At 48.3% G+C, this 24742-nt stretch overlaps 1 protein-coding gene across 1 annotated transcript; it reads right to left on the bottom strand.

Annotated features, from left to right (window-relative positions):
- Positions 1 to 23409, bottom strand: LOC135808616 (transcription factor RFX4-like). Its single transcript, XM_065321832.1, has 16 exons — positions 22922 to 23409; positions 20596 to 21526; positions 19890 to 20013; positions 19500 to 19561; positions 18422 to 18508; positions 15443 to 15476; positions 9534 to 9686; positions 8845 to 9036; positions 7005 to 7054; positions 6646 to 6746; positions 5778 to 5836; positions 4653 to 4803; positions 4332 to 4426; positions 3022 to 3148; positions 2201 to 2326; positions 1 to 1510 (listed from the first exon to the last, which is right to left on the bottom strand). The coding sequence occupies exons 1-16, from the start codon at positions 23022 to 23024 to the stop codon at positions 870 to 872; spliced, it is 3036 nt and encodes a 1011-aa protein (XP_065177904.1). The 5' UTR covers positions 23025 to 23409; the 3' UTR covers positions 1 to 869.
- Positions 23410 to 24742: the final 1333 nt, after the last annotated feature.

Genomic DNA, 24742 nt, shown 5'->3' with positions numbered 1-24742 from the left:
GGTCAAGTCATAACAATTGCAGTTGCCTGAACTATGTTCAGCCGTGTGACCACGGCTGCTTGCATGACAAGAGCAAAAAGTATACAGTTCCGAATTCAGACCAAGTCAAGGGCACATATTGATCTCATGGCGCAGGCCTGTAAGCATCGGTCTGAAAACAACAGCATTTACAAAGAGTTGTTAAGGCCACACGTTTTTATTTCTATGTTTCTCGTCACCTGAAAATCTAAAAACGTATGCGAGAGGTGGAAAAAAATAAAAAAATGACCGAAAAATAAAAAAAGTTTATTAGACCTTTGTTCACACTAAAATCCACCAATACACCGTACACCACCATGCAAAATAGCATCCATAGTTAGCAACTAGTATGTGGTAGGAGCTTCTGTCACAATCTGTGCATGTGCAGCTAGATTGCGCACAAACATGCCGTCCTTGCATCATGTGTTGCGCAGGCCAGGCCACGTTATGTACATGTGCATGAGTGTGCTGGTCCCCACATGCACAGTCAGTGCAGCACAGTTTTTTTCTTTTTTTCTTCCAGACTCCTGAATCGTATGCGCGCGGGTGACGAGAAACATAGAAATAAAAACGTGTGGCCTAAAAAGAGAAGGGAAAAAAGATATAATAAATAAAGGAAGCTGAATAGTCAATCAAAGCTGATGCAAGTGCAGAGACACCCACAAGTCACCGATCAGCGCAGGCGCATAACTCACTCCGAGCCATGCTATTACAATAAAAGTCAGAATTTGAAAAGTCTACCCAGGTGGCAAATTAATTGCTAGAAATGCATGGCATTAAATAGGCGAAGGACAAGGGGACAACACATTATCTACCCTGGCAAAAGTTACGTACCATAGACAAAAGTTTGTTCAGAAATATTCCGGTTCCACTGCTAAAGAGCCCATGGACAGTTCTGGAAAAGAAAAGCCGGCCTCATACAATATGTCATTGACAGCTGCAGCAGTGGCCGCAGCATCGGCGTCTTCAGACATGGTGGTGCTGAGCGGAATTGCCGCGACGCCATCGAGATCCATCTTACTTGCTGGATCTAGCAGTGACGATATTGCGTTTGCACTGCCTGGAGAAGTTTTACTGCCTGCCACTTCAAGCAGATGAGTGGTGGCTGTATCGCCGCTGGTTACGTTTTCACACGTCACAGTGTTAGTGGCAACAGCTGCCGTTGTAACGGGAAGCTGGGCCGCAACGCTGAGTGGCACGGAAAGGCGAACAACGGCTGAACCAGGCGAGTGAGCGGCACCACAGCTCAACTTTGCAACAGGCTCAATACTGCTCGTGTCTGCTAGGTCGCTGATACCGTTCAGAAGCAGTCCCGTCGACAGGCCATTGGGAAGAGCATTCGCCACAGGAGAAGATAGATCTCCGTTTGCTGTCGCATCCCTGAGTACTGATTCCAGGCTGGCTTGCAGTACCATGACATTGCTGTCAGTACTAACGGGGGAGGATGCTGTCATCTTAGCGTCCGTAGTTTCCACTGGTGCGCTTTCGACCTCTGATACATCAAGCCCAAAAGAAACAGAGACAAACAGAAAGATAAGATGGAGTGATTAGTGAAGAAAGCCATGACACTACCAGGTATACATCTGTGTATATGGGGGGGGGGGGGGACTGAGCTGCAGAGTTACCGTGTACAGCTAGTAGCACTCAACTTTCCTACTTCATGCTGTTGGGCCCCTCGGGGACATGTGACTGTTTCCGGCAATGTTAAGAGCAGGACAGGACAGTTGGGAGTATGGACTTGGTGAAACAAGAACATAATTAGCTTAGTTAACTTAGGAAAGTGTTATTGTGAGCAAAACTGGCTCACCACCAATGCCAGATTCCTGATGGCGGTTACTTGGTGAGTGAAACGTGGAAAATACTTCCCTGAAAGGAATTTGTGAAGTGCAGTGATTGAGTGTAAGCCTCTGGTTACTCACAACCCTTTCCTACGTATGAAACTGTGTGAAGTATCCTACAGGATTCTAAAAAGAGCATACCGTACTTCCCCGAATGTAAGTCACACCTTTGTTTGCACTTAACGTCGAGGACAAAGAACGGGTGTGGCATCCTACCTACGTGACTCTATTGAAGACTCAAAACTGAAGAGGGGGGGGGGGAGGTGCGACTTATAATCGATTGGAACCTATAATCGGGGAAATACGATACTTCTCACCCTTATTGCGTTTCAAGTGCAACTCACCACCAGTGCAAGTGTCTTGTTTCTGCACACTGGCCATCAGCTCCTGCTCGTGCACTTCAAACAGCTTCTTCTCCAGGAGATAGAAGAGGTAGTCTCCGAGAAGCATGCTCAGCAAATGGTGTGAACCTGTACAATCATGCACATAGAGACAGAGGACAATCTAGAATGTCAGTGTACCATGTTGTCTAACAGTTACTCATTCCCTACCCAAAGGGCAATGGCTAGCATACACCGTGCATAACGGTGTGCCAGGAGCAACTGTACTCATCGCAAACATCTACCCTTGTGGCTTCTGGATCATACAGGCAGTGAAAACTAAAATCAAGAGTACATAACCCCCCAGAGTGTGCAACGCCTGATCCAGCTCTGCATAGGGTCTTGGTCGAGCGTAATCGGATCTTTGCGTCATGATACCGTACACATCTGAGGGGAACCCGGGAAGTCGCGGGGACTCTCGGATCAAAAACAACGATGCCCTGCCTCGAGATCGGCCTTGCGCCGGTGTGGAGTGTACGCATGACATCAGAAGATCCGACTACGCTCGACCAAGACACTATGCAGAGCTCGATCAGGTGTTGTACACTCTGGGGGGGGGGGGGGGTTATGTACTCTTGCTAAAATCAAACACGAAACCAAAACTTCTGGAAAGTGAGTAGGATAGTGGCCAAAGAAATCCGACCCAAAGAAGCGCCGCGTTTCCATGCCAACGATGTCATGCAAGATCCAAGAACCCAGCCGAGGGCCGCAAGAGCCTTGCTGCTGCTCTTGACTCATGGTTCGGATTTCTTTGGCCACGACTGTACTTGGTTTCTGGGACTCACCAAAACTCTCTGAACTCTGTAGTGTTAGGTCACGGACTACACACGACGTTAGAAACTGCCATCTCATCATGAATGCCCGTGTCATAGCTGATAGGTTCGCTCTGCTCGTCAATACATCGTTGCTTGTCTGGAAAACACACACACACAGCCAGACAGGATGCAGCAAAAGTCAATGTATGGGAAAAGATATTTCACTTTCAAAAACGTTCGTTACAAAAGTCGTTTGAGACTTTCACTTCGAATTATATTTCGTTCAGTTGAGTGTATTTCTTGCCTGCTCCAGTCCAGTGTGCGTCAGAACAAGGTACTTCGAAGTAAGATTGCGTTGTTCAGACATGGCACGTGCTTGTTGCCAGGAGACGGCCAATGAGCGGCCAGAATAAGCAGTCAAGATCAGTCGATCTTGACCGCTTAGCCGGTCAAGAACAGCAGTCGTACAGCATCGCGCCGCACATGCGCATTTACCATTTTTCGAAGTCCTTGCCTTGGGCAACATCTCCGACGAGGACTAAAAATTTGTCTCCCTTCTCCAAAATTACTATAATTATACTCACTACTGTCTTGAACGTCTGCAGGGAGACCAGAAACGCCAACCGACCTTGCAGCTGGTCCTGTTTCTCGCGGCGAAACGTACACAAGGGAAGCAGACCTCCACAAGTACATTTTGTACCTGCCCTAAGGCTGCAGCTTCTCAGCACTCGCATTTGAACCTTACTCTGGCAATCATCTAACTCGAAGAAAGGGTTTATTCCGAATCCGTCATATTACTGGTACTAATGTTACTACTGCCTTCACTGTACTTGAATACTTTCATCTCAAAACTGGAAAGTTCCGACCAAACAAATAGCTGTTTGTTATGGTCACTGCACACAATGTGACATCAACTCATTTGCCGCCAAGGCTTTCTTTCTGTTTGAATCTCTCTACCGTACTGGGCCTTGTTGTTTGTGAGGTGGGCCTTGTCTGAAGCGCAATCCTACACAGTTGCGTCGGGCATGCCGCTCTGATCAGGCCCTCGGTCATGTGAGTGATCTTGCCCTCGGTCGCGACGCCGTCGGGGCTACGCCCCTTGGGCGTCACGACCTCGGGCAAGATCACTCACAGACCTCGGGCCTGATCAGAGCATCATGCCCTCGCAACTGTGTAGGATTATGTATTTATGCACCATAGTAATTGTGCTACTAATACTGCACTTGCAGTATACCCACGCATGGTATACTAATATAAACTGGTCTCCTTGGCCCTGTGTCATTGGCCCTGTGTCATTGGCCCTGTGTCATTGGCCCTGTGTTCTTGTGGAAATAGCTTACCTTTTCCAGTATTCGCTGCACCACCGATGACAGCCAAAACGCGAAGCTATGAACATCTGCCTGCTGAACCAGAAGGTCCTCAAACTCTGCCATAACTGGAGCATAGAGAACACAGTACAGTGGCATAGTGCATACACATACGTAATAAAGGACACATGAAGGTCTTTGAATGCTATTGCTATGGAGATAAGCCTGGCTGATAAAATGGAACTGTGCCTCTCTTAAAACTCCACATCTGGGTATACATGATACATAGTGCCCCTCCCCCCCCCCCCCCCCACACACACACACACACAAACCACTCTCACAGCAAAAACTCACAGCTCAAGTAAAGCGGAATGTGTTTGTCCAGCTCATCCTTGCTGCTACAGCATGCCAGGGACTGGTAGACGATGCTGGACTTGTGCAGCTGCTGCCAGTCGACTAGCATCTGACACACGCTGTCCGAACTCTGCAGAATTGAGCTGATGGCCTAGCAAATGCAATGTCAAGCAGAGCACACGGTGGAGATCAGGGAACACGGTCAAGACAGTGAAGTCAGTGGCGGCAACTGCTATCCATAGTTTAGTAACGTTTACTACAGTACTGCTCAATGAAATCCAGTCGCGTCACTCAAATAAGCGCCGGGCGTAGCGCAGCCCTAGGCCTGCGAAATGATGCAAGGTGCAAACTTGAGCGACGCGACTGGATTTCATGGAGCAGGACTGTACTAGTCTTCAAGACTGCCCAATGGCTTTTCTATAATCAGCAGAACCAAAAATCAGAACACCCTGTTTACTCGAAATCATGCTCACTTGAATGCCAATGCTGCGTAGGTACTGCGTGAGGTGAGGCATCTCAGAATCTAGTCTGCATGATAACGCACGGCCAGTTTTCCGTTTCCAGTCCCGCATTTCTTGTTGCGTTTTCGCGCGTTTACACGATCAAAGCTGATCCGAGGTGGTCTCCGTTTGTAACGTTTTCGCGCGTCTACACGGGAACAGAGGATCCGCCAAAGTTCGTCATGTGCCAAGTGTTGTCTTGGAAGCACCGATCACACTCAAAGAACAGTTGAAAGCAGGCCACAAGACAACACTCCTCACATGACGAACACTGTAAAAAGAAAATTGGACTGTCGGATCCGTGTGAAAATGAAACAAATGTGACAGAAATGAGGCCCAGCACACCGTTTCGACTGTTCACACACCCACATTTATCCGGCAGAACATTTCCGTTTTCAAATTCTTCAACTTTGACCAGCGTTTTTGTGTTCTTTCGTTTTGCTCCGCCCATCGTGTAAATGAACCATGCATCCGAAAGGATTTGGTTGCGTTTTCACCCCCAGCGCTGTCGTGTTAACGCAGCCACATGTATGTGCCTCCAGAGCTGCACCGCGGTACCAGTTTGGATAATGGTTGTGAAGACACAGAACTACATGCACAGTGGGTAAATAAGACTGAAGTATACCTGTGCCAGATGCGATACAGACATTCTCCTCCTCAACGCTGATAAGAACACCTTGGCAACTGAGAGACAACAAAGGGCACACAAATACTAGCATCGTATCTTAGCGTAGTGTGTGACGGCAAGTAAGAAAGACTCGCAATGCAGATTTATTGGCAACACCTGTCGGAAGGCATAGGGAAGTGCTTCCCACTAGCCAGCGAGTCCACGGAATCTAATCTCAGTTTCCAGCATGTAGGCGAAGCCCGGGATAGCCCATTGTGTCACTAGCATTAACAGATGATCTCCGAAAGTTCATGACACAGGCATACAGCGATTCTATATCGTGAAATTAGGATTGAGGTTAGGGATGCAGGCATATTGTGCAGACCTGTGCATGGTATATGCAAGCCTTGCTTGATAGTTACACACACGCACGCACACACACACACACACACACACACACACACACACACACACACACACACACACACACCATTGGACGCCCATCGCCGAAGGCGATGATAGCGATGCTACAGCAGAAGCCATAGCAGCTTGTGCTGGGATTGCACCATTGAACAACTTGCAAGGCTGAAGAATTGACCGCCACTATTCAGCCTGGTCTACACCACACAGCTATGAAGTGGGTGTTTCTGGCCAGTGAAGTGTGGCCACACACACACACACACACACACACACACACACACACACACACACACACACACACACACACACACACACACACACACACACACACATGCTGTCATCGTCAAACATGTAGACCCGTACATGTATGGTGTATGGTGTATGGTGCTACTTTGGGTAACGAAAAGAGGAGGGTGGTGTCTTCCCGGTCAAACAAGTCTACTTAGAGATGGTTACAGAAGTTTACCTTCCACCTTGCACTTTAAAACTGGCTCGGGAAAGTGCTGCATGGCTGCAAGTATCCACGACTTGAACATCACCGAGAAGTTCTTTAGCGCCTGCGTCATGCTGCAGAAACAAGTGAGCCAGCGAAAACATCAGGACAGCGTGCAATTCCAAGCGCAGCTTCAGTTTTATTGCACTAATGAATATCATTTGGGAGGCGAACATTGAACATTATAACATTTTAAAAACATTGAAAATGGTAACACGCTGGGATACCATTCGAATTTCAGTCAGGCTGCACAAAGGCTGGGGAATGGAGAGACATTTTTTAGCACTCAAATTAGTGCCACACCCAGGATGACTGCAATAGGTTCAGCCTACCTCAAAGACAGCGTTCGCAAAGGATCGGGCACCACTGCAGCGAGAATAGCCTGCATACAAAAGAGCACATGGGCACACAGTAACCAAGTGAGCGCACCATAAGCATGGCAGGTGGTGACTCAAGTGGTGAAAAAAGAGAGTCCTAGCAAGGTATGTTGCTTTCTTGGGCTGCTATGGTCGTGCAAAGCCCTGTCAGTATTTCATGGGCTGATACGAATATGGCCGTGCATATCACTCTGGCTGACGGGATGGATCACCCTGACCAGGCGCGGGACTAGAGATTGGAGATCTTAGTAAACGCTGCATGGCTTGTACATAGCAGTTAGGAAGCCAAGTTCCACTCCAACCGGAGCACATGGACTGCCATGCACAGATACCAGTATTTAGAAAAGTCTTGTTCTTTCGGTCATCCCTATCCCCAAGAGTACATGAACAAGAGTGTGCAACTCAGCTTGGTTTGATTCACGGCGCAATATTTCTGATGAAGTCAGACTTTCCGGAGATCACGAATCATACCGTACGAGGCATGCACTACAAGTCTGTGCCTGCGTGAACTTGGCCTGGTTTCACTCAACTTGCACAACGTGTACCATAAAAAGCCCCAGCAGCGTGAGAAATCGATTTTTCATTTAACCCTTTACCGGTCTACCATAAGCGTAGCGATACTATAGTATCGGTACGTTTGGCCCTCATTTTTTTGGGGTCTTGTTGCTAGGAGACAGCTAAAATGGCGCTCTACGCGTAGCTGAGGTCCAAGGCTTTCTGACGATGTGCAAAACAACCATGCATACCATACAAATTTTTGCCTTATCGATCGACTGAAGTTTGTTGAAATTTGAAAAGACGACCATCCGCCATGCGCGCATTTCAAGAATGCGAGTGCATCTCTTGGGGCCGTGTTTGACAAGCGCTCTGAGAGCAGTAACATCACCAGTCCAGGCTGGATGTCCCGGGAGGTTTTGCAGTGTAGTGTGTTGAGAAAAAGAGCTCCGTTGAGTTCTGCTAGTTCAAAAATATATCGTCCACGAATGAAGAAACAAAATTCTCCAAACAGAGAGGAAGCCTTCTTGCTGCCGACACGGCGACAGCGACTGTCACAAGGACTCGTCAGGTGCGATCAGCTGATTCGCCTGGCCGTGAGAATCACGGCATGCGTAAGCTCGCGCCTGAGTACTCATCTGAGCGAGAGTGAATCTGACGCGAGCAGCGCTGAGATGAACAAACCGAAACTGCGATATCGTGCAATGGGAATTGCTGCTGCTGGCGTATCGCCGATGGCGAGGTGTTGGTATTCAATGGCGGTATTGTAGAGAGCCTACATTTCTTGTAAAGACGTAGCCCTTACCTGATTGTTTATCGTACGACTTCAGCTCCATCACGAACTTGGTATGCCCTTCGTGCTGTGATATTCGTGTATTTCATTCGCAATTGTATTTTCTCTCAACTTGAAGGGCTACCATGGGCCCTATCCTTGCCTGGACCTAGTCATTTTTGAATTTTCTGGACGCGTTCAGGCACACAGATTTTGAAAATATATGGTTTACCCATACCTACATCACATGGTTCTTGAGTTATTGCTGGTTGTGTGTACATGTATTTGCGTGACCACCCCTCACATACATTGAGTTAGACCGGCAAAGGGTTAAAAAGCAGCAAATACACAAACTTGTGATAAACGTTGGCACCCAGTGCATGCTTTGCGAGTGCTTTTGCACGACAAATGCGTCATGCGTTCTGAAAAAGGGGACGTCAACAAAATATTCAGCCATGGACCAGACCAGCCGCGGAGTTGTTTATGTGTCCGTGCTATCACCCTAGGTGAGCACAGACATCAACTCACCTTGTAGAGAGCAAAGTCACATACGCCGATCAGATCAGCAAGTAACTTGTGTGTCAGCAGAGAGCGAAGATTCTCCGGTAGACCTCCCCAGAAGTTCACAATGTAGTTTTCTACCTCCGTGAAGTTCTCGGCTATTGCTGCATCCAGAATACGCTGGCAATGAGCCTTGTATAGTACAAGCCATAGAGACACCTATACACACGCACACACGCAGACACACACACGCAGACGCACACACACACACACACACACACACACACACACACACACACACACACACACACACATCACCGCAGCATTGCTGGAGAAATTAGAGAGGCATAGTGGAGTGGAGTGGTAAGCGAGTACACATGTATCACGAGCGCTGATACATTACCACAACCACAGTCAGGCCTAAAGGCATGCAAGCACACCGTTGATGGATTCATTGGAACACCATGCTATGGGCCCAGTCATTACACAGGACACGTGTGAGCAAATACACTGCTGTCCAAAGAATGTACAATATCTGATTAGGGTATTTGTATACACCACATGTACTCTGGCATGCAATACGTTTTCCTGGGCATTGATGTAAGTACATGTATGGCTGGACCTCATCATTTCAAATCTGTTTAATATTACTAAAATTAATTTCACGAATGTGGCATTCATTCATCAGCAGGCGTAGACCTGCACAAACAACTTACCTTCTCGGAGGACACCTCGCCTGGCAGTTGAAGTGATGCAAGTTCTGGAAAACCCGGAAGAGGCGATGATGGCAATGATGCCATAGGTAATGACGACTGGCTGGGTGAGCACGGGCTGCTAGGGTAAGATGATACTGCTGCTACCGGAGCAGGCTGGTGGTTAGAACAGGCACACAACATGGTGCAAAATAGTAGTTTCCGAGGGAACAAAAATGAAATTAGACTGAAGAACAGAACTATAGACTTCACAAGCACCATTACTGAAAACTTCCATGAGCACTTTTACTGCCTTCTCTTCAGGCAGATACAGGCAGGAATGTTTGGATAAAGATCTGACAACGTTTGCTAACGATTATCATCGAGTAATCGATCGTGAAACTAGATAGTAATCGATAGGTGAAAACCAATGATCGTTTCAGCCCTATTTAGGAATATACTGTCAAAAGACATTTCTGAAGGTGCGCAAGCTCCACTGCAGCCACTTCATTGCACTGAAAACCCTACACACACACCATCCCCAGGCGCGTGCACCGTATGAGTTTTTTGGTGTCTGGAAACCACCTTTTTTCGGGCAATCTTGCCAAAGGAAAAGCGTGCCTACGCTCGTACTGGATTGGTTATCCTGCATACGCGTCGATCGACGGGCAGTTTACAGTACAGTGACTATGTCCTTATTTCAAAGTGAGAGAGAGTTGCTTTCCATGCAGTTCGAAATACAATATTCTCTCTTTCTTCAGTGGAGAGTAGCCACAGAGAGATCGATCTCTAGCTCGGGTTCGCTCCTGGATTGGCGATGACGTTCAAGAAATCCGTTTTGTCTCGAAATTTGAGTCAAGCACGTGCGATGCAAGTCAGTTCAAGGATATGATTGACGATATCTCCTTCCAAACTGTTGACTCAAATCAAGATGACAGCCTTTCGTTCCCGCTCATGTGCGCAGCAGAGATGTTCGTCAAAAACGCTGTCGACTGGAAGACGTAAAAATGTGCGTCCATGATCCACTTGCGCTGAAGCGCAGCTCCGGCCGCGACTCAAGGGCTCGGGGGCTTCGCTTTTCTCCCGCGAGCTTCCATCGAAGCAAGGTCCATAACTCTTTATTGAAATCATGTGGAACATTGCCAATACATGCCGAAAACTTCATCATAAGAACAGAAAGAAAGATACGTCGAATGTAAGCAGTGTTTTGATGAAACAAACATGCCTGCATGGAGTGGACTAGTGAAGTACCATAGACAACGTGTTATACTTATACATGTAGCCTGGGCGGCTAGGCCTATCAAACGTTTACGGGTTCAATATGACAAACATGTACAGTGTATATGAGTACATTTTAAATTTGCACCGTCTTTGCAAATACTTTTTGAAGTGCTGGTATGTAAAAGGTAACCCGTGCCCGTTTTTTCCTGCTACAGGTTATACATGTACATGTACATGTAGATCTACCAACATGTCCATGTAACATCGTCCCCTCCCTAGCCCTCCATTCCTCATTACTCTTATTTCTGTCCTTTCTACCCCTGTACCTGGTGCCCTCTCAGACGCGTTTGTGCCGGCATGATCTGATGATAGCAGTCGGACGAGCCCTGCATCTCATCAGCACCAGTGTTCATTGGTGTCCTGCACCCCTGATATTGAGTCCCCCCCCCCCGCCTAGTCTCCTCCCTAGCCCTCGCCTCCCTAGCCCTCGCCGTTATCTCCGACGGGATGTTCGGGGGATGGGCATGCGCATGTGCACAAATACATACTTACACAGTGGGTCTCCAGAAAAAAATTACCAACTCTAGAAACCCCCCTTTCAAGACTCGGTGCACGCCACTGATCCCCAAAGCCAGTGGTCTCTTCGCTGCAAACTTCTATTTTCTCAATCAAATTTTCGGCCAAGAGCCATCATCAGGCATCATCAGGATTTGCAGCAAAGAGACCACTTTCTTTGACGAAGGTATGCGTGTGTGTGTGTGTGTGTGTGTGTGTGTGTGTGTGTGTGTGTGTGTGTGTGTGTGTGTGTGTGTGTGTGTGTGTGTGTATGTCGGTATGTTTTTGTGCTGGAGGTGAGTGGAAGGAGATTTTTGAGCTCCGGTTTTTTTTAGAAGTTTTCTTCCACGGGCTGGTCTCCAGCTCCGGCTGGGGCCAGCCCAGGTGAGATAGACTCACAGTAAGTAGAGTAGCTGTGCTGAGCGAGGCAGCCGTCATCTTGCTGCCGCGGACGAGGACAATTCAGCGTCGACAACATGGTCACCTCGGATATGACCACTCGCGCTGACCCTCGTCCGCCTGAGCGCGGAGGAGTTGCAAACCCCCGCTCAGAGCTTAGCTCGCAGCACGCACCAGCCGCTCGGAGGTTCGTGCTGTCTCTGGGAACCTGGAATGTGAGGACTCTTGTTGAGTCCGACGGCGACGTGAATACGGCTTCAAAATTTCAAAAAAAATCAAAACATTTGTTGCGGGAGGAGAAGAAAATTGACCTGGTTTGTCGGCAGCTTGGACGTTTCGGAGTGGATATCGCAGGTCTGCAGGAGACCCTTTGGTTCGGCACGGCTCAGTACAGCGTTGGCGACTCTCTCGTGTTGGCGAGTGGACGCCCTACTCCAACGGCGGATGACTCTGGACGTCGTGGTGAAGGTGTGGCGATAGTGCTGCGCGGAAAGTGCAAAGACGCCTTTGTCAGCGGCGGTTCGGAATGGAAAGGACACAGCTCGCGACTTGTCTCCGCGAAGGTAAAGTTCGAATGTGGTCGTAACCGTTCAGTATCTTGCATTCATATCGCTGTTGCGTATGCACCAACATTCAGTAGATCACGTGAGGAGAAAGCTGCGTTCTATGAAAGTTTGCAGTCCTTCCTTGATAGTGTACCCAGGAGTGACCAGTATGTCATACTCGGCGATTTCAATGCTCGTGTTGGTGTTGGTACTGCTGGAGACGAGTGGAGCCGCGTAAGGGGTACACATGGACATGGCGTCATGAATTCTGCTGGAGAGGATTTACTAAACTTCCTGGCAAGAAACAGTGCGCTCATCTGCAACACCTGGTTCAAGAAGAAGGACATCCACAAGCACACGTGGCACCATCCCAGGTATGGGCAGCCTCATTGTATCGACTACTGCATTATTCCAGAGTCATGTCAGCGTCAATGTCTGGATTGTCAAGTTCTCCGCTCTGCGGAGTGTGACACCGACCATAAGTTCCTTGCCATGAGATACCGCTTGGCGGCGGTGCCCAGTTTCCGCAGGCAAAGTAAACCAGCCAACAAACCCATCGCTTCCGCAGTCCTAACGGCTCCCTCCAATGATGAAGTGCGAGCAAAATATTCCACTAGTCTTGATGCTGCCTTGGTTCAGAACTGGCCAGATGAGCTATCTGTGGACGGATGCTGGGCTGCGTTGAAAACTACGGTGGCGGACGTCGCTCAGAAATGCCTTGGCAGAGAGCGGCGCAAACAACCAGACTGGTTCCTGGACAATCGACCGAAGATTGAGGCTGCCCTCCGTGAGCGAGACGATTGCTACCGAGCCTGGATGTCGACCAACAGGGCAAGTGATCAGAAGCTGTATAAGAAGGCCCGAAGTTCAGCTCGCCGTATCGTTCGTCAAGCAAAGCAGGACTGGCTGAGAAAGCAGGCTCGGGACTGCGAACGCTTTAGTCTAACATCTAAGGGAGGCTGGGAGTGCATCAAGAGGATCCAGACTGCACTTGATGGATTGCAGCCCCGCAAGACAGCTGCTATCAAGAATGCGCAGGGTGTTGTGTGCGAGACACCAGAGGCAACAGGTACGCGATGGCGGGAGCATTTTGACGGTGTCCTAAACGTGATCAGTGATTTTGTCCCAGATGCCATTGATTCCATTGGGCAGCTCCCGATTCGGCTTGACCTTGAGAACGCCCCAGCCTGCAGCGAGATACACCGTGCTATGCGAGCTCTTCAAAATGGCAAAGCATGTGGCCGATCAGAGATAACAGCGGAGATGCTCAAGTGCGGCTCTGAACTGGTGCCTAGGTTGGAGATGTTGTTGGCTGAAGTTTGGCGGACGGAAAGGGTTCCTCAGGATTGGGCAGACGCCATCTTAATCCCAATTCCCAAGAAAGGTGATCTTAGTGACTGTGGTAACTGGCGAGGCATCGCGCTTCTAGACGTGGTCGGCAAGCTGGTGGCAAGAATAATAGCGGATCGCCTGCAGCTGGTTGGAGAGGAATACCTGCCTGACTCCCAGTGTGGTTTTCGCCGTGGTAGGGGATGCTCAGACATGGTGTTCTCAGTACGCCAGGTTGCCGAGAAATTGCATGAGCATTCATCAAAGGGCTTTGCGGTGTTCATCGACTTGCGCAAAGCATACGATTCAGTACCTAGAGCAGCCATGTGGAGGGTTCTCTCCAGGCTCGGCGTGCCGGATAAGCTGATCTCCATCATTCGGTCGTTCCATGAAGGCATGTCTGCATCCATTCGTCTCGGCGCAGATCTGCTCGACCCTTTCCCGGTGGGAAATGGCCTACGTCAGGGATGCACTATGGCCCCGATCCTGTTCAACTTATTCATGGGTGCGGTTGTGGAAAAGTGGCATGCTACCATCGCCAATGACGAGGATATCGGTATCCAGGTGTCGCAGTTTCGCAGAGACTGCTTGTTCAATACGTGTCTCAGAGAGTGTCGCAGGGTGACTATCACGGAGTGTCAGTTTGCGGACGATTCGTCACTGTTCGCCAAAACCTACGGCGGTGCTGAAAGGGCCTTGGCCACGTTTCGACAGGTTGCAGCATCTTTTGGCCTGTCAGTCAATCTGGGCAAAACTAAGTTCATGCCTATGGGCGTTGGTGTGGTGGCGTCGGATATGTTGCCTTTGGGTGGAACCGTCGAATGCGTGGACAGCTTTCGCTATCTTGGCTGCCAGATCACTCCTGATGCTAGGAGTAGCTTTGATGTCTCTCGCAGGATCGCCGCAGCTTCGGGTGCATTTGGCGCATTGAAGAAAGCTGTGTTTGCGAACTCGGAGTTTCCTATCGGTCTCAAGCGTGTTGTGTACGGAGTCACTGTGTTGGCAGTACTCCTCTATGGTGCTGAGAACTGGACACCGAGGCAACGGGATCTCCAGCGTCTGGAGTCGTTTCACCTGCGATCTATACGCATGGTCCTGGGCATCAGTCGGGCGCGCCAGATGGACGAGCGCGTGACAACCCTTCAGGTACGGCAGTGGTGGGGTGACATGGAGCAGGTCTCTGACAAGGTCCGGCGCCGTCGTCTCCAATGGCTGGGCCACCTGGCTCGCATGGATGACCGTATTCCCCGCCAATTGCTCTTTGGTGCCTTGCCGTCTAAACGACCTCCACATGGCCCCCGGAAGAGGTGGAAAGACCCAATCAAACATGACCTGACGGCGGTGTCCATTGGCATGAATGAGTGGCTTGAAACAGCAGATGATAGGTCTGAGTGGAGAACCAGGTGTCAGGATGGAGTCTACAGTGTGGTATGCTCTCGTGTACAACCTGCCGTGAAACCACTCCTGTGTATGGTCTGCACACGCCGTTTCAGCCGTCCTCAAGACATCGCTAGACATAGTTGCACCTCCCGTCGCTCCGCAAAGGCAAAAAACAAACAGTGAAACAGCCGTTCACGTCCCGCCGGACTCGCAGGGCCTCATGCCGCGTCCCGGAGACAGCACTCCTCCAAGTCGCCCCGTTTGGGGACACATAGCCAATCGTGGCAGTGGGCGAAGGAAGGAAGGAAGGTATGTCGGATATTTAGTGTAGTGAAAAGAGAGACATTCAATGTAACAACAACAGTCACAATTGAACTTTTCAACAGCAGCAAGGGCAGCGGAGCGGCTGATACCGTACATAGGGGTATGCACACATGTACTTTCCCATGCATGGCTAGTTTGTCACTTCATTGATGAATTTATGCACAGCAAAGTAAGCCTCACCTCAGATGCCTCAAGCTTGATGTTGGCAGGTATGCTGTTCACATAGCGACACACAGGCAAAAAAAAAGCGTATGCACGTCACGTCGTGATCATGTGGGACCAAAATAGTTGTTCCCGCCAGGTTTTACCGTGAACAAGTAAAACTGCTCTGGCTGCTCCAGCCTCGAAGCCAGAGCAAGCAGAATATGCTCTGGCCGATCCAACACAGGTGCAGTCCCAATCGAACGCGCGGTTCTGGTAAAGTCCTGTTCTAGGTTGTACCAACCAAATGTGCCCTTAGTTATTTCTGGGTTAATTTCAAACACTAAAATATGAGACGAAAATATGAGACGAACAGAAAAGTCAATACTAGTATCCTACTAAACTCTGAGTTGATATAATGATGATGGACAAGTTAGGTACAATAAAATGGCCAATACGAGTTCTGTAACATTCGACATTCTTTGTTGCAGAGAAACATAGCTCGTGCACATCTTCGTTGTGCTTCCCTTCCCCTCATTGGAACTTTCCGCCCCTGAGCCTTCCAAGTTGGAAGGTTCTTGGTTTGCGCATCGTAGATGTGTTGGGACTAGGTGTTAGGCCGTTGAATGTCGCAATATCCATGTCAGTTGTGTGCCGTGTTGTCGCACTATCCGACTGTATTAGGGTCTCGTTACCTTGGTGGACTGGTAGTCACAACTCGTAGCATTTCGGTCCATTCTCTTATACATTTCTTCTAGATCATGCTCTTATTCCTAAATCCTAACCAATTTCCCACCTCAACATCTAGACTGTGAGCCAAGTGCATGAATTCATGATTTTCGTTCCCACTTTGGGTGTACCGCGATTTTGTTCTTTTAGCATGTGGGGAGACCTAATAGAAGATCATTTTTGATTGTTGTCAGTTTGGGAAGCTTGCAGGGAAGTCAAAATAAGCAATTATCTTAACATACCCCGTTTCCATAGCAACTACATAGCAACTGACATAGCAACATGCTATTTTGAAGGTGTTTCTTACTTTTTTCAGCAGGCAACGGCACTGGACGAAGAAATGTATATCAAGCGTCATTGCAGCTGGGCTAAAATAACTATACGAGCCAAAAATTATAGAATTACAAGTACGCATAAGTGCATTGTATAAAGTACGTGCACATTTTAAATATTACTCGAAGTGGCGATGCACTGGTAGGTAAGTGCACATGAAATGGTGCCGACAACCACGAAATGCATTTCAGGAATGATAATGTACAGAACAAACAGGTGGCATTCAATATACAAAGCCCAGCAGCAGCGAATTCTCCAGACAACGGTTGGAAAAGACCATCAACAACAGCCAGGAGAATCTGGTTTAATCCGGTGCAATGCTCATTTCACCCTCTACATCTCTATAATATATACATGTACAGTATGGCAGAACAATGTTAAAGAAGTTGCTGGATACAGGATTTGTATATTTGCACTCATATAACTGATCAATGTAACGTTACTTCGTAAGTACTGCTGTATTGCTTCCTAACTTATAAGTGCAAAGGGTAGAGCAATGACCGTAACCAGTAACGTTAGAGGACCACAGGGGTATACCGGCAGATACAAATCTGTAGTTTATTTGAACTATAATAATAATTATTTTGAAACATTACCCATTGTATGTACAGAACACAAGCGGAAAGATACATGCATATTCATGTTAATCATAGTCTGAAGCACTTCAGTATCTCTTAGCCTGTCAAACCCTATATATAGGGTTTTCAGCCGCGCGTTCTATCTTGAGCTCTCTTGAGAGCCTACTTGGCTGCTATGGCAACTAGACGCCTGGGCCTACATACGTAGAATGTACGTACGGTTCTCTTGCTGAAGACCGTGATCATTTTGTTGCTGTTTTCTTCGAGTACGGTTAGTTTTAGTGCAGCGCTGTCGTAACATTTTCTAGACCCTATATCTAGGGTTTGATTTTTCACGATGGAGGAAGAGCAACTTCAGTTAGTGGAGACGAACTCGGGCGATGAGAATGTTCCTGGCGACCTGGTGTCGACTCAGGATGATGATGTCGATGTTCCAGCAGCGTCGGATGCTCCTGAAGAAGAAGGCGAAGCATCAACAGCGGCTGTCGCAGCTGCCGCTCCCGCCATTGCCGTTTCTGCATCAGCTGATCCACACGTGGGTCGGAAGCAGCAAATGCGGCGACACTCGCGCACGTCGTAGGAGCGCTCCTGCTAACATCAATGGCAATGCAGTGAAAATATCAAAAAAAAACAAGTGAAACTGTGTGTATTGTGTGCCCAGTTGTGAGGACTGATCAAACCCTTTCTTTAGGGGTCCTAACCCTATATATAGGGTCTTTATGTGTAGCGTTATGTCAAACCCTATATATAGGGTTTCCTGGTGACAGGCTAAGAGATAAAAGATCGAAACAGTTATTAGCTCTCCGGAGATAAGGTACATTGTACGTTCTACATGTATTTCTGCTCCAACACTGATTACAAAAACCTTTAGTTTAGCTTGACTGATCAGCAGCAAGCATGCTAGCACACTGATATGATGGACATGATGATGTTCGTACTGCCGCTGCGCTGCACTAGCACTGCACACAATACTATAGAAACCACGAAAAAACATCATCATGATGCGGCTGGGTTTGCACCACCGTACATTTTTGCGAGGTCAGTGGTGCAACAGAAGTCCGCTCCAGCTCTTGTGACCTTGGTTCTTGTCGATGGCGGCTATTGATTTGGCCAAAGTAGTTTCTCCCTTCTATTTGGGCATGTTCGTGCCTGATTTGGAAGTGACAACAAGCTGAATTTGTATCTAGTCGAGTAGATGAAACGAACTGGGGAAAAAAATTGCGGTACGCTCAAGGTCGGAACGAAAAATAATTCTAACAGGATTTTTGGTGCCTGGCTCACAGTCTAATCTGCTCTTCCACTGATGTGTCTGGTGATGGCGACACCCCACCCCGGTCAGCAAACTTGGAGATCAGATAGCTTAGGTGCACCTTCTTACCTGTCCGCTGTACAGCTCTTCAGAGCAGCATCCATTAGCGCATGATACGGTGATGCGGTGCGAACACCAACGCCGTAATAATGATACCTGAGAGATCACACAGAACAAAAAGGGCAAGCAAGACTAGTTTGTCGCTACTCTGAGTTTCATGCTTACGCAATCCCGAGGCAACCGAGGGGGGGGGGGGGAGGGGAAGGGTACCTGCAAGATCACAGCGGAATCAAAAGTAAGTCTGGGTGAACACCATTTGCAAATAAAAAAACGGCCGTCCGTTACCAAACAAAGTGCATGATCCACAAGTGAGTCAAGCCGGCTCAAGGCATTGGTTAGCTCCAGCAAGCAGGACGATCTGTCAATTGCAAGTCTCTTCCAAGCCTCCGACCTACATTAGTGCCTGGTCAGGCTGAGAATTCAGTTCTGGAGCTACCCCAACCCGACTTGTTTTTGCTGGAGTACAGTGCACATCATGAATGTACTGCTTCAGGCTCCACATCAACAGTGCGTGCTATACAGGAACCCAGGATACGACAAACAAATCTTCTCTAAGCGTATACGCCGAAATCTTGAATGGTTAAAACGCTGGTCAAGAAGGGAACGTGCAGTATATTTCGAAGCACACCAAGAACCATAAGCAACTGGGCTCCTTTTGACCTTGCTAGGTCGCTTCGGCAGAGTCGAGGGTAGCGGGTTGAATCTGTCGCAATGTCACAATGTGATGCCGTGTCATACGATCCTACTCGAAGTAGCAATTACTTCACTCACAGTCTTGAATCATTTCCACTTGCACATCATGCCGTAACAAGAAAAGGTGAGCTAACATTGCCTGTCCGTATGTAGCAGGATCGCCGGAAGTAGTTTTTGATTGGTCCGGTAGTATTGTGGCCTTTCATAGTTTGTGAATCGAAATGGTGAATACACATGCCCTCCACAGTGCTGAGCACATGTTGGTGGCCAAACGGTTGGTCCGGTGATAACCTGACCAACCTGCCCGGTTCCGGCGGGCCTGTGTAGTATTGGGTCCATGGTTGATGTGACAGATAGAACAATGGAGCCTAGAGTTGTGCATGTGCATGCATACCTGGACTGGCCACGAGTACCAAGGCGCCTTGTCTTGATGTTTGGGAACACTTGCCGCATTGCCTAGAAACCAGACAGCAAGTTCGTACATGCATGCATGTGCACACCCCACACCCACACATACACACCCAAACACACACACACGCGCACGCACACACGCACACACACACATACACACACATGCACACACACATGCATGTGAAACCGAGAGAAATCTACTTTACAAGGCAGGCAGAACAAGGCGTCAGTCGCAACTCCAGTTTCATGTTAACAGTGATCCTCAGACAACTATTCTGAGAAATCGGCTTCAAAGTAATAAATAGCATGATCAAACGCTGCCATGATAGAGCTTGATAACAAGTAGGAATAGACATGATAGCAATGTACTTACCTTGCCGAACGATGCAGAGTTGACAGGCTGTATACTTGCTTGCTTACAGCACTCGGAGTAGAAAGTGAAAATGGCGTGCCTTGGCAAACTCATGTGTTCGGCGGCCTCAAAGTGACTGAACAGCCTGGCAAGAAGGTGCAAGGGAGAGAAAAGAAAAGCAGACAACAAACAATGGTTTAGTTTGACATCAGTGCAACAAGTGGGGGGTTCTTCAAGGACAGACAAGGTGCCGGTGGAGTTTGGAGACAAGCCACTCATTGTGTCCAGCCTATTAGTATTACATACAACTGTTGGACGAAGCGAAATGGTGGCTGCAAGTGTCAGTGCCAACAAGAGCACAACAGCTGAGTGTGCAACTTGGTAGCAGGTAAGGAAACGTAACGTATCCTTTGTGTTATTTATGAGCTAAAGTTCGGAAAAACGGATGTTACAGGCCATACTGATGCAGTGCAAGACTGACTGCCGTCATGAAGTGCGGCTTCCATAACTCATACAAAATGGTTCAAACAACGAATTTAGGGTCCCAAATTCATATGCGGAGTTGCAAATCTTCACACCAAGAGTAGCATTTACTTAGCCCAACGGCTCCTCTACCCAGCTGTACTGAACACACACACACACACACACCACACGCGTACGCGCACGCACGCGCGCACACACACACACACAAACACACACACACACAGGCTGACAAGGAGTAGCTTACCATTGAACAGTGAACACTGTCTGCGGGTTCGGCGACGTCACCATAACCAAACCGCCACTGCTTATCTGTTGCTGCAGCTGCTGTAGCTGCTGCTGTTGTTGCTGCAGCTGCTGCAGCTCCTCTTGGCCAGTGCTCGGTGAGGCAACGCTCTGCGGTGTTGCAGTAACGTCTGTTTGCAGGCCGGGACTAGAGATGGTTGGCGATGCATCGGTCTGACTGTTTGCGACCACTGGCTTGACGTCTAGATCCAGCACGGCGGTCAGCTCGGAGGAAATCTGGCTGTCTAACTGAGGAACATCAACCATAGCAATGTCCACAGGTACTGTAGCAGCCACACTACTGGTCACCATGGTAACACTAGGCATGGCGTCATCACCAGAAGCAGCAGCCATGGCAGTGGGCGAAACCAATGGCGTTGTAATGCTGGTCACGGTGTGCGGACTGTCCTGCGCACTGACACCGGTGTCGATACTGGTGGTGTTGACAAGACAATCCAGAACGCCCTGATCACGAGGCAGCACATTGGCCATGATCTGCACACACTCAGGTTCCGTAGTGGCAGTGTTTGTTGCTGATGTAGCGCAAGGCGATGCCAATAATGTACAGCCGCCATTGGTGAAGTCCAAGTTGCGATTGTCGCTGCCGTCCACTGCTGTGCACATTTGCATGCAGTTCTCCTTTACCTGGGGCTGTCTAGACACGTCCTCTATAGTGCTATGGTCATGACTATGACCAGCGGGAGCTACTGAAAACGTACCCTGGGCATCATGCAGCAACACTCCGTCGGCGAGTACGCCGTTGCCGCCCGAACCACTGTTGGACATGGACGACAGGACACGCGACAGCACGTTGCCATCCACACAGTCAACAAACATGACCACTTGGCCGTCATCCAGCGCCACAGGGTGCTCACGACCAGTTGGCGATGTGTCTGAACGACAAACGACAGCATGTAAACGAACAGAGAGTCCGAGAACGTATGCATCAGAACAGTGCAGTTATTACGAATTCAGAACAGTTCAGTTATTACGAATTCATTTCTTTATTGTACATGCACATGAAGCCCCCCCTCCCCCCCCCTCCCCCCTCCCCCCCTCCCCCCTCCCCCCTCTCTCGTTACGACGCAATGACACAGTGACCATTGCTTCGGCCATGTTTTCAAGTTATGGAATACCTGGGTCGGGCTTGGGAGTACAGTGAGTGCACAGGAAAGGTGTACAATGTACTGTACAATGTACTGTACAATGTATTTGCACGTCTTTGCACGACACATCTGTGCGCCATTCTCAGGCATTTGTTTCCAAGACGGCTTCGCAGGGCAGAGCACTTTCAATTGAGAAGACTTTACTAGTACAGTAGCAGTTTTCAAGACAGATGTTGTAGAAAAGCAGGACCGGCGGAAGCAGTTTTCAATTGGTCCGGCCATACCCTAGCCGTGTCCCTCCAGAAACTTGCGGAGACATTTCGGAAATATCGCGGAAAAATTTGCGAGGTAAAATGCCACAAATTGCGGGGAATATTGCGGATTTTGTCAAATATTGCGGGATTATTGTGGTAAAATTGCGGAAAATGCGGCCGATTTTGGTACCTGAACTGTAGTGTGCTGCAAATTATGTAAGAGTCCTGCAGCATAAATTATGCACGTGTGCTGCGCTGTACTCGATTGCAACTGTGTTCAACTGCCTTACAGGAGCTTGCAAGACAGCTTTCTTCCATCCGTGGACAACACTCTACGCGAGCCTGACTTTTCAGCCGCTGATTTGCCCAGAAACTCCTCCATTCTGGTGTCTATCTCACAAGTAAACTACTGACGAGCTTGAAGAACTAAACAACATCGAAGAAAGACTCGAATATCGCGGGTGCTTTTCGAAATATTGCGGTGCTATTCAAGTATCAAGGACAGTTTTCTACAATATCGCGGATGATTTTTCAAATATCGCGGATATCGCGGACTTTTGTTCAAATCGCGGAAAACAACGCGGCCGCGGAATCGCAAGTTCCTGGAGGGACATCAGGCTAGCCTTTCATACATTGTGCATGATATGGCAAGTACAGGTGACATCCTCAGCTGTAAACACACGTTGGTGGCAAAAGAGTTGGTGGGGGGAGCGAGGGCTGGTCCACTGTACTATTGTTATCACAGAAATTCTGGAGTAAATATTCTGGACATCTCAATTTTATAGTTTGAAAGAGCTCCGGATGTGAAAATTCTGGAAATAGCACCTCTTGCAAGAGCAAGTATTTCGTAAATGTAGATTTTGTAGATTCAAATAATTCCCCTCCCGACCCTCGAACACGGGTATACTAATTGTATTAGCTTGCTTACTCATGACATCCTCAGTAGATGCCCCAGAGGATTCCACTCGAACATCCGTCGAAACGTCCATGCCATTTACACCTTGCTCCAAATCTAGACACTTCACATCCATGTTTGTTATTTCAGACAGCAGCACGTGGCGACACTTCTTGAACTGGACACTACACACACAGAGGAAGCTCCCGTCGAATAATCCTTTTACGCGTGACAGGCTAGGTGGCTTCCGGGAAGAAAGAAAGCAACGTACTGGCCACTCCGACTACTAGACAAGTTAGTTTGGTACTGTTTTCCCTCCGGAGGAATCACCGTCTGCCAAGCTGGAGACGTCGAGAGCACTTTCGGCCACAGCATGCAGTTCAGTTTGGATGGGTACTCAAGTAGGTAGAGGGTGGACCATGTGAACGTCGTCGATCGACTCGATCGAGCAAGAACGTGCAACACCTGAGTAGGACTGCACCACGTGGCAAGCCAACCGCAGTGCGAGAGCTGCGCCGGGCGCGGGCCGGATGTTGGCACAAACCGCGCGCATTTTGCCTCTGATCAGCGTAGCGCGCACCTACTGTACCTGCGGACGTCAACCGCGTACCGGACATATACGCGTAGAATCTACGACTCGTACTGTACCCGAAAGAGGTTGGGCAACCAGTGCATGTGGGCAAGAGTTCATAACCCCCAGGCCAGGGGTTATGAACTCTTGATGTGGGTGAGTGTAGTCGAGGGTAGTAGTAGTAGGGTACATGTACAATTATTTTTATTATTATTATTATTATTATTCTCAATTCATGGATGACATGGTGTCAACCAATATTATGAATGAGGGCTACCAGCCATGGAATAAAGAACAAGAAGGCAAAAATGCACACGCAAAATATGGCAAGTTAGGCCACACGTTTTTATTTCTATGTTTCTCGTCACCTGAAAATCTAAAAACATATGCGAGAGGTGGAAAAAAATAAAAAATGACCGAAAAATAAAAAAAGTTTATCAGACCTTTGTTCACACTAAAATCCACCAATACACCATGCAAAATAGCATCCATAGTTAGCAACTAGTATGTGGTAGGAGCTTCTGTCACAATCTGTGCATGTGCAGCTAGATTGCGCACAATAATTGGTGACCTCGCATCATGTGTCGCGCAGGCCAGGCCACATTATGTACATGTGCATGAGTATGCTGGTCCCCACATGCACAGTCAGTGCAGCACATTTTTTTCTTTTTTTCCTCCAGACTCCTGAATCGTATGCTCGCGGGTGACGAGAAACATAGATGACCAGTGCTCTGCGAAAACCGACCTTAGGTGCTATTTTGGCGAAATTGAGTTTGTGCTGGATTGTTGACCCAGGACCCTTTCTTCAACTTCTGGTGAAGTTTTAGGTGGATTGCATACATATTCAGTTAGATACAATGACAATTTCTTTGCACTTTTCTTGCAATTTTTGGAGGAAAAATAGCAAAAATCCAGGGTTTTATGCTACATTTTGGAACCAATGCAGCGAGAATTCAAGCAGGATGATTGCAACCAAACTTTGCAGAATAAATCTGTATGTCATAATGCTCAAAAGGAAAGGTTTATGATGGCATTGGATCTTCCTGTTGTGGAGATAGACACATTCTATCTCTGTTCTGTGGATGGTGTTGCTCACGAATCTGGTGGAAGAGAAATTTGGCTCTGTTTGAGGATATGCCAGCCGGAGTGATGCGTAGAGGCAGGTGCAAAGTAGTGAAGAAGCTAGGATCAATACCGGATTAAAGGATATTGATAGTTTTATCTGGTACTGGTAGTTAGAACATCTAGTTATGTCTACATCAGCCGCACACATTGTTTCGTAA

The sequence above is a fragment of the Sycon ciliatum genome, chromosome 2, assembly GCF_964019385.1.
Source record: "Sycon ciliatum chromosome 2, ocSycCili1.1, whole genome shotgun sequence".
NCBI classification, from domain to species: Eukaryota; Metazoa; Porifera; class Calcarea; order Leucosolenida; family Sycettidae; genus Sycon; species Sycon ciliatum.
The sequence above is the reverse complement of the archived record's forward strand: the minus strand, read 5'-3'. Positions and strand labels throughout refer to the sequence as shown.

Bases quoted from the DNA above. Each gene is read 5' to 3' on its own strand.
- LOC135808616 (XM_065321832.1), bottom strand. From the start codon at position 23,024: ATGGATGTGAAGTGTCTAGATTTGGAGCAAGGTGTAAATGGCATGGAC. The intron at 9,037-9,533 runs GTAAGTTGTTTG...GCGTGTGTATAG, and splicing joins GCGAGGTGTCCTCCGAGAAG to GTGTCTCTATGGCTTGTACT. The intron at 4,427-4,652 runs GTGAGTTTTTGC...TCTATGCTCCAG, and splicing joins CATTCCGCTTTACTTGAGCT to TTATGGCAGAGTTTGAGGAC.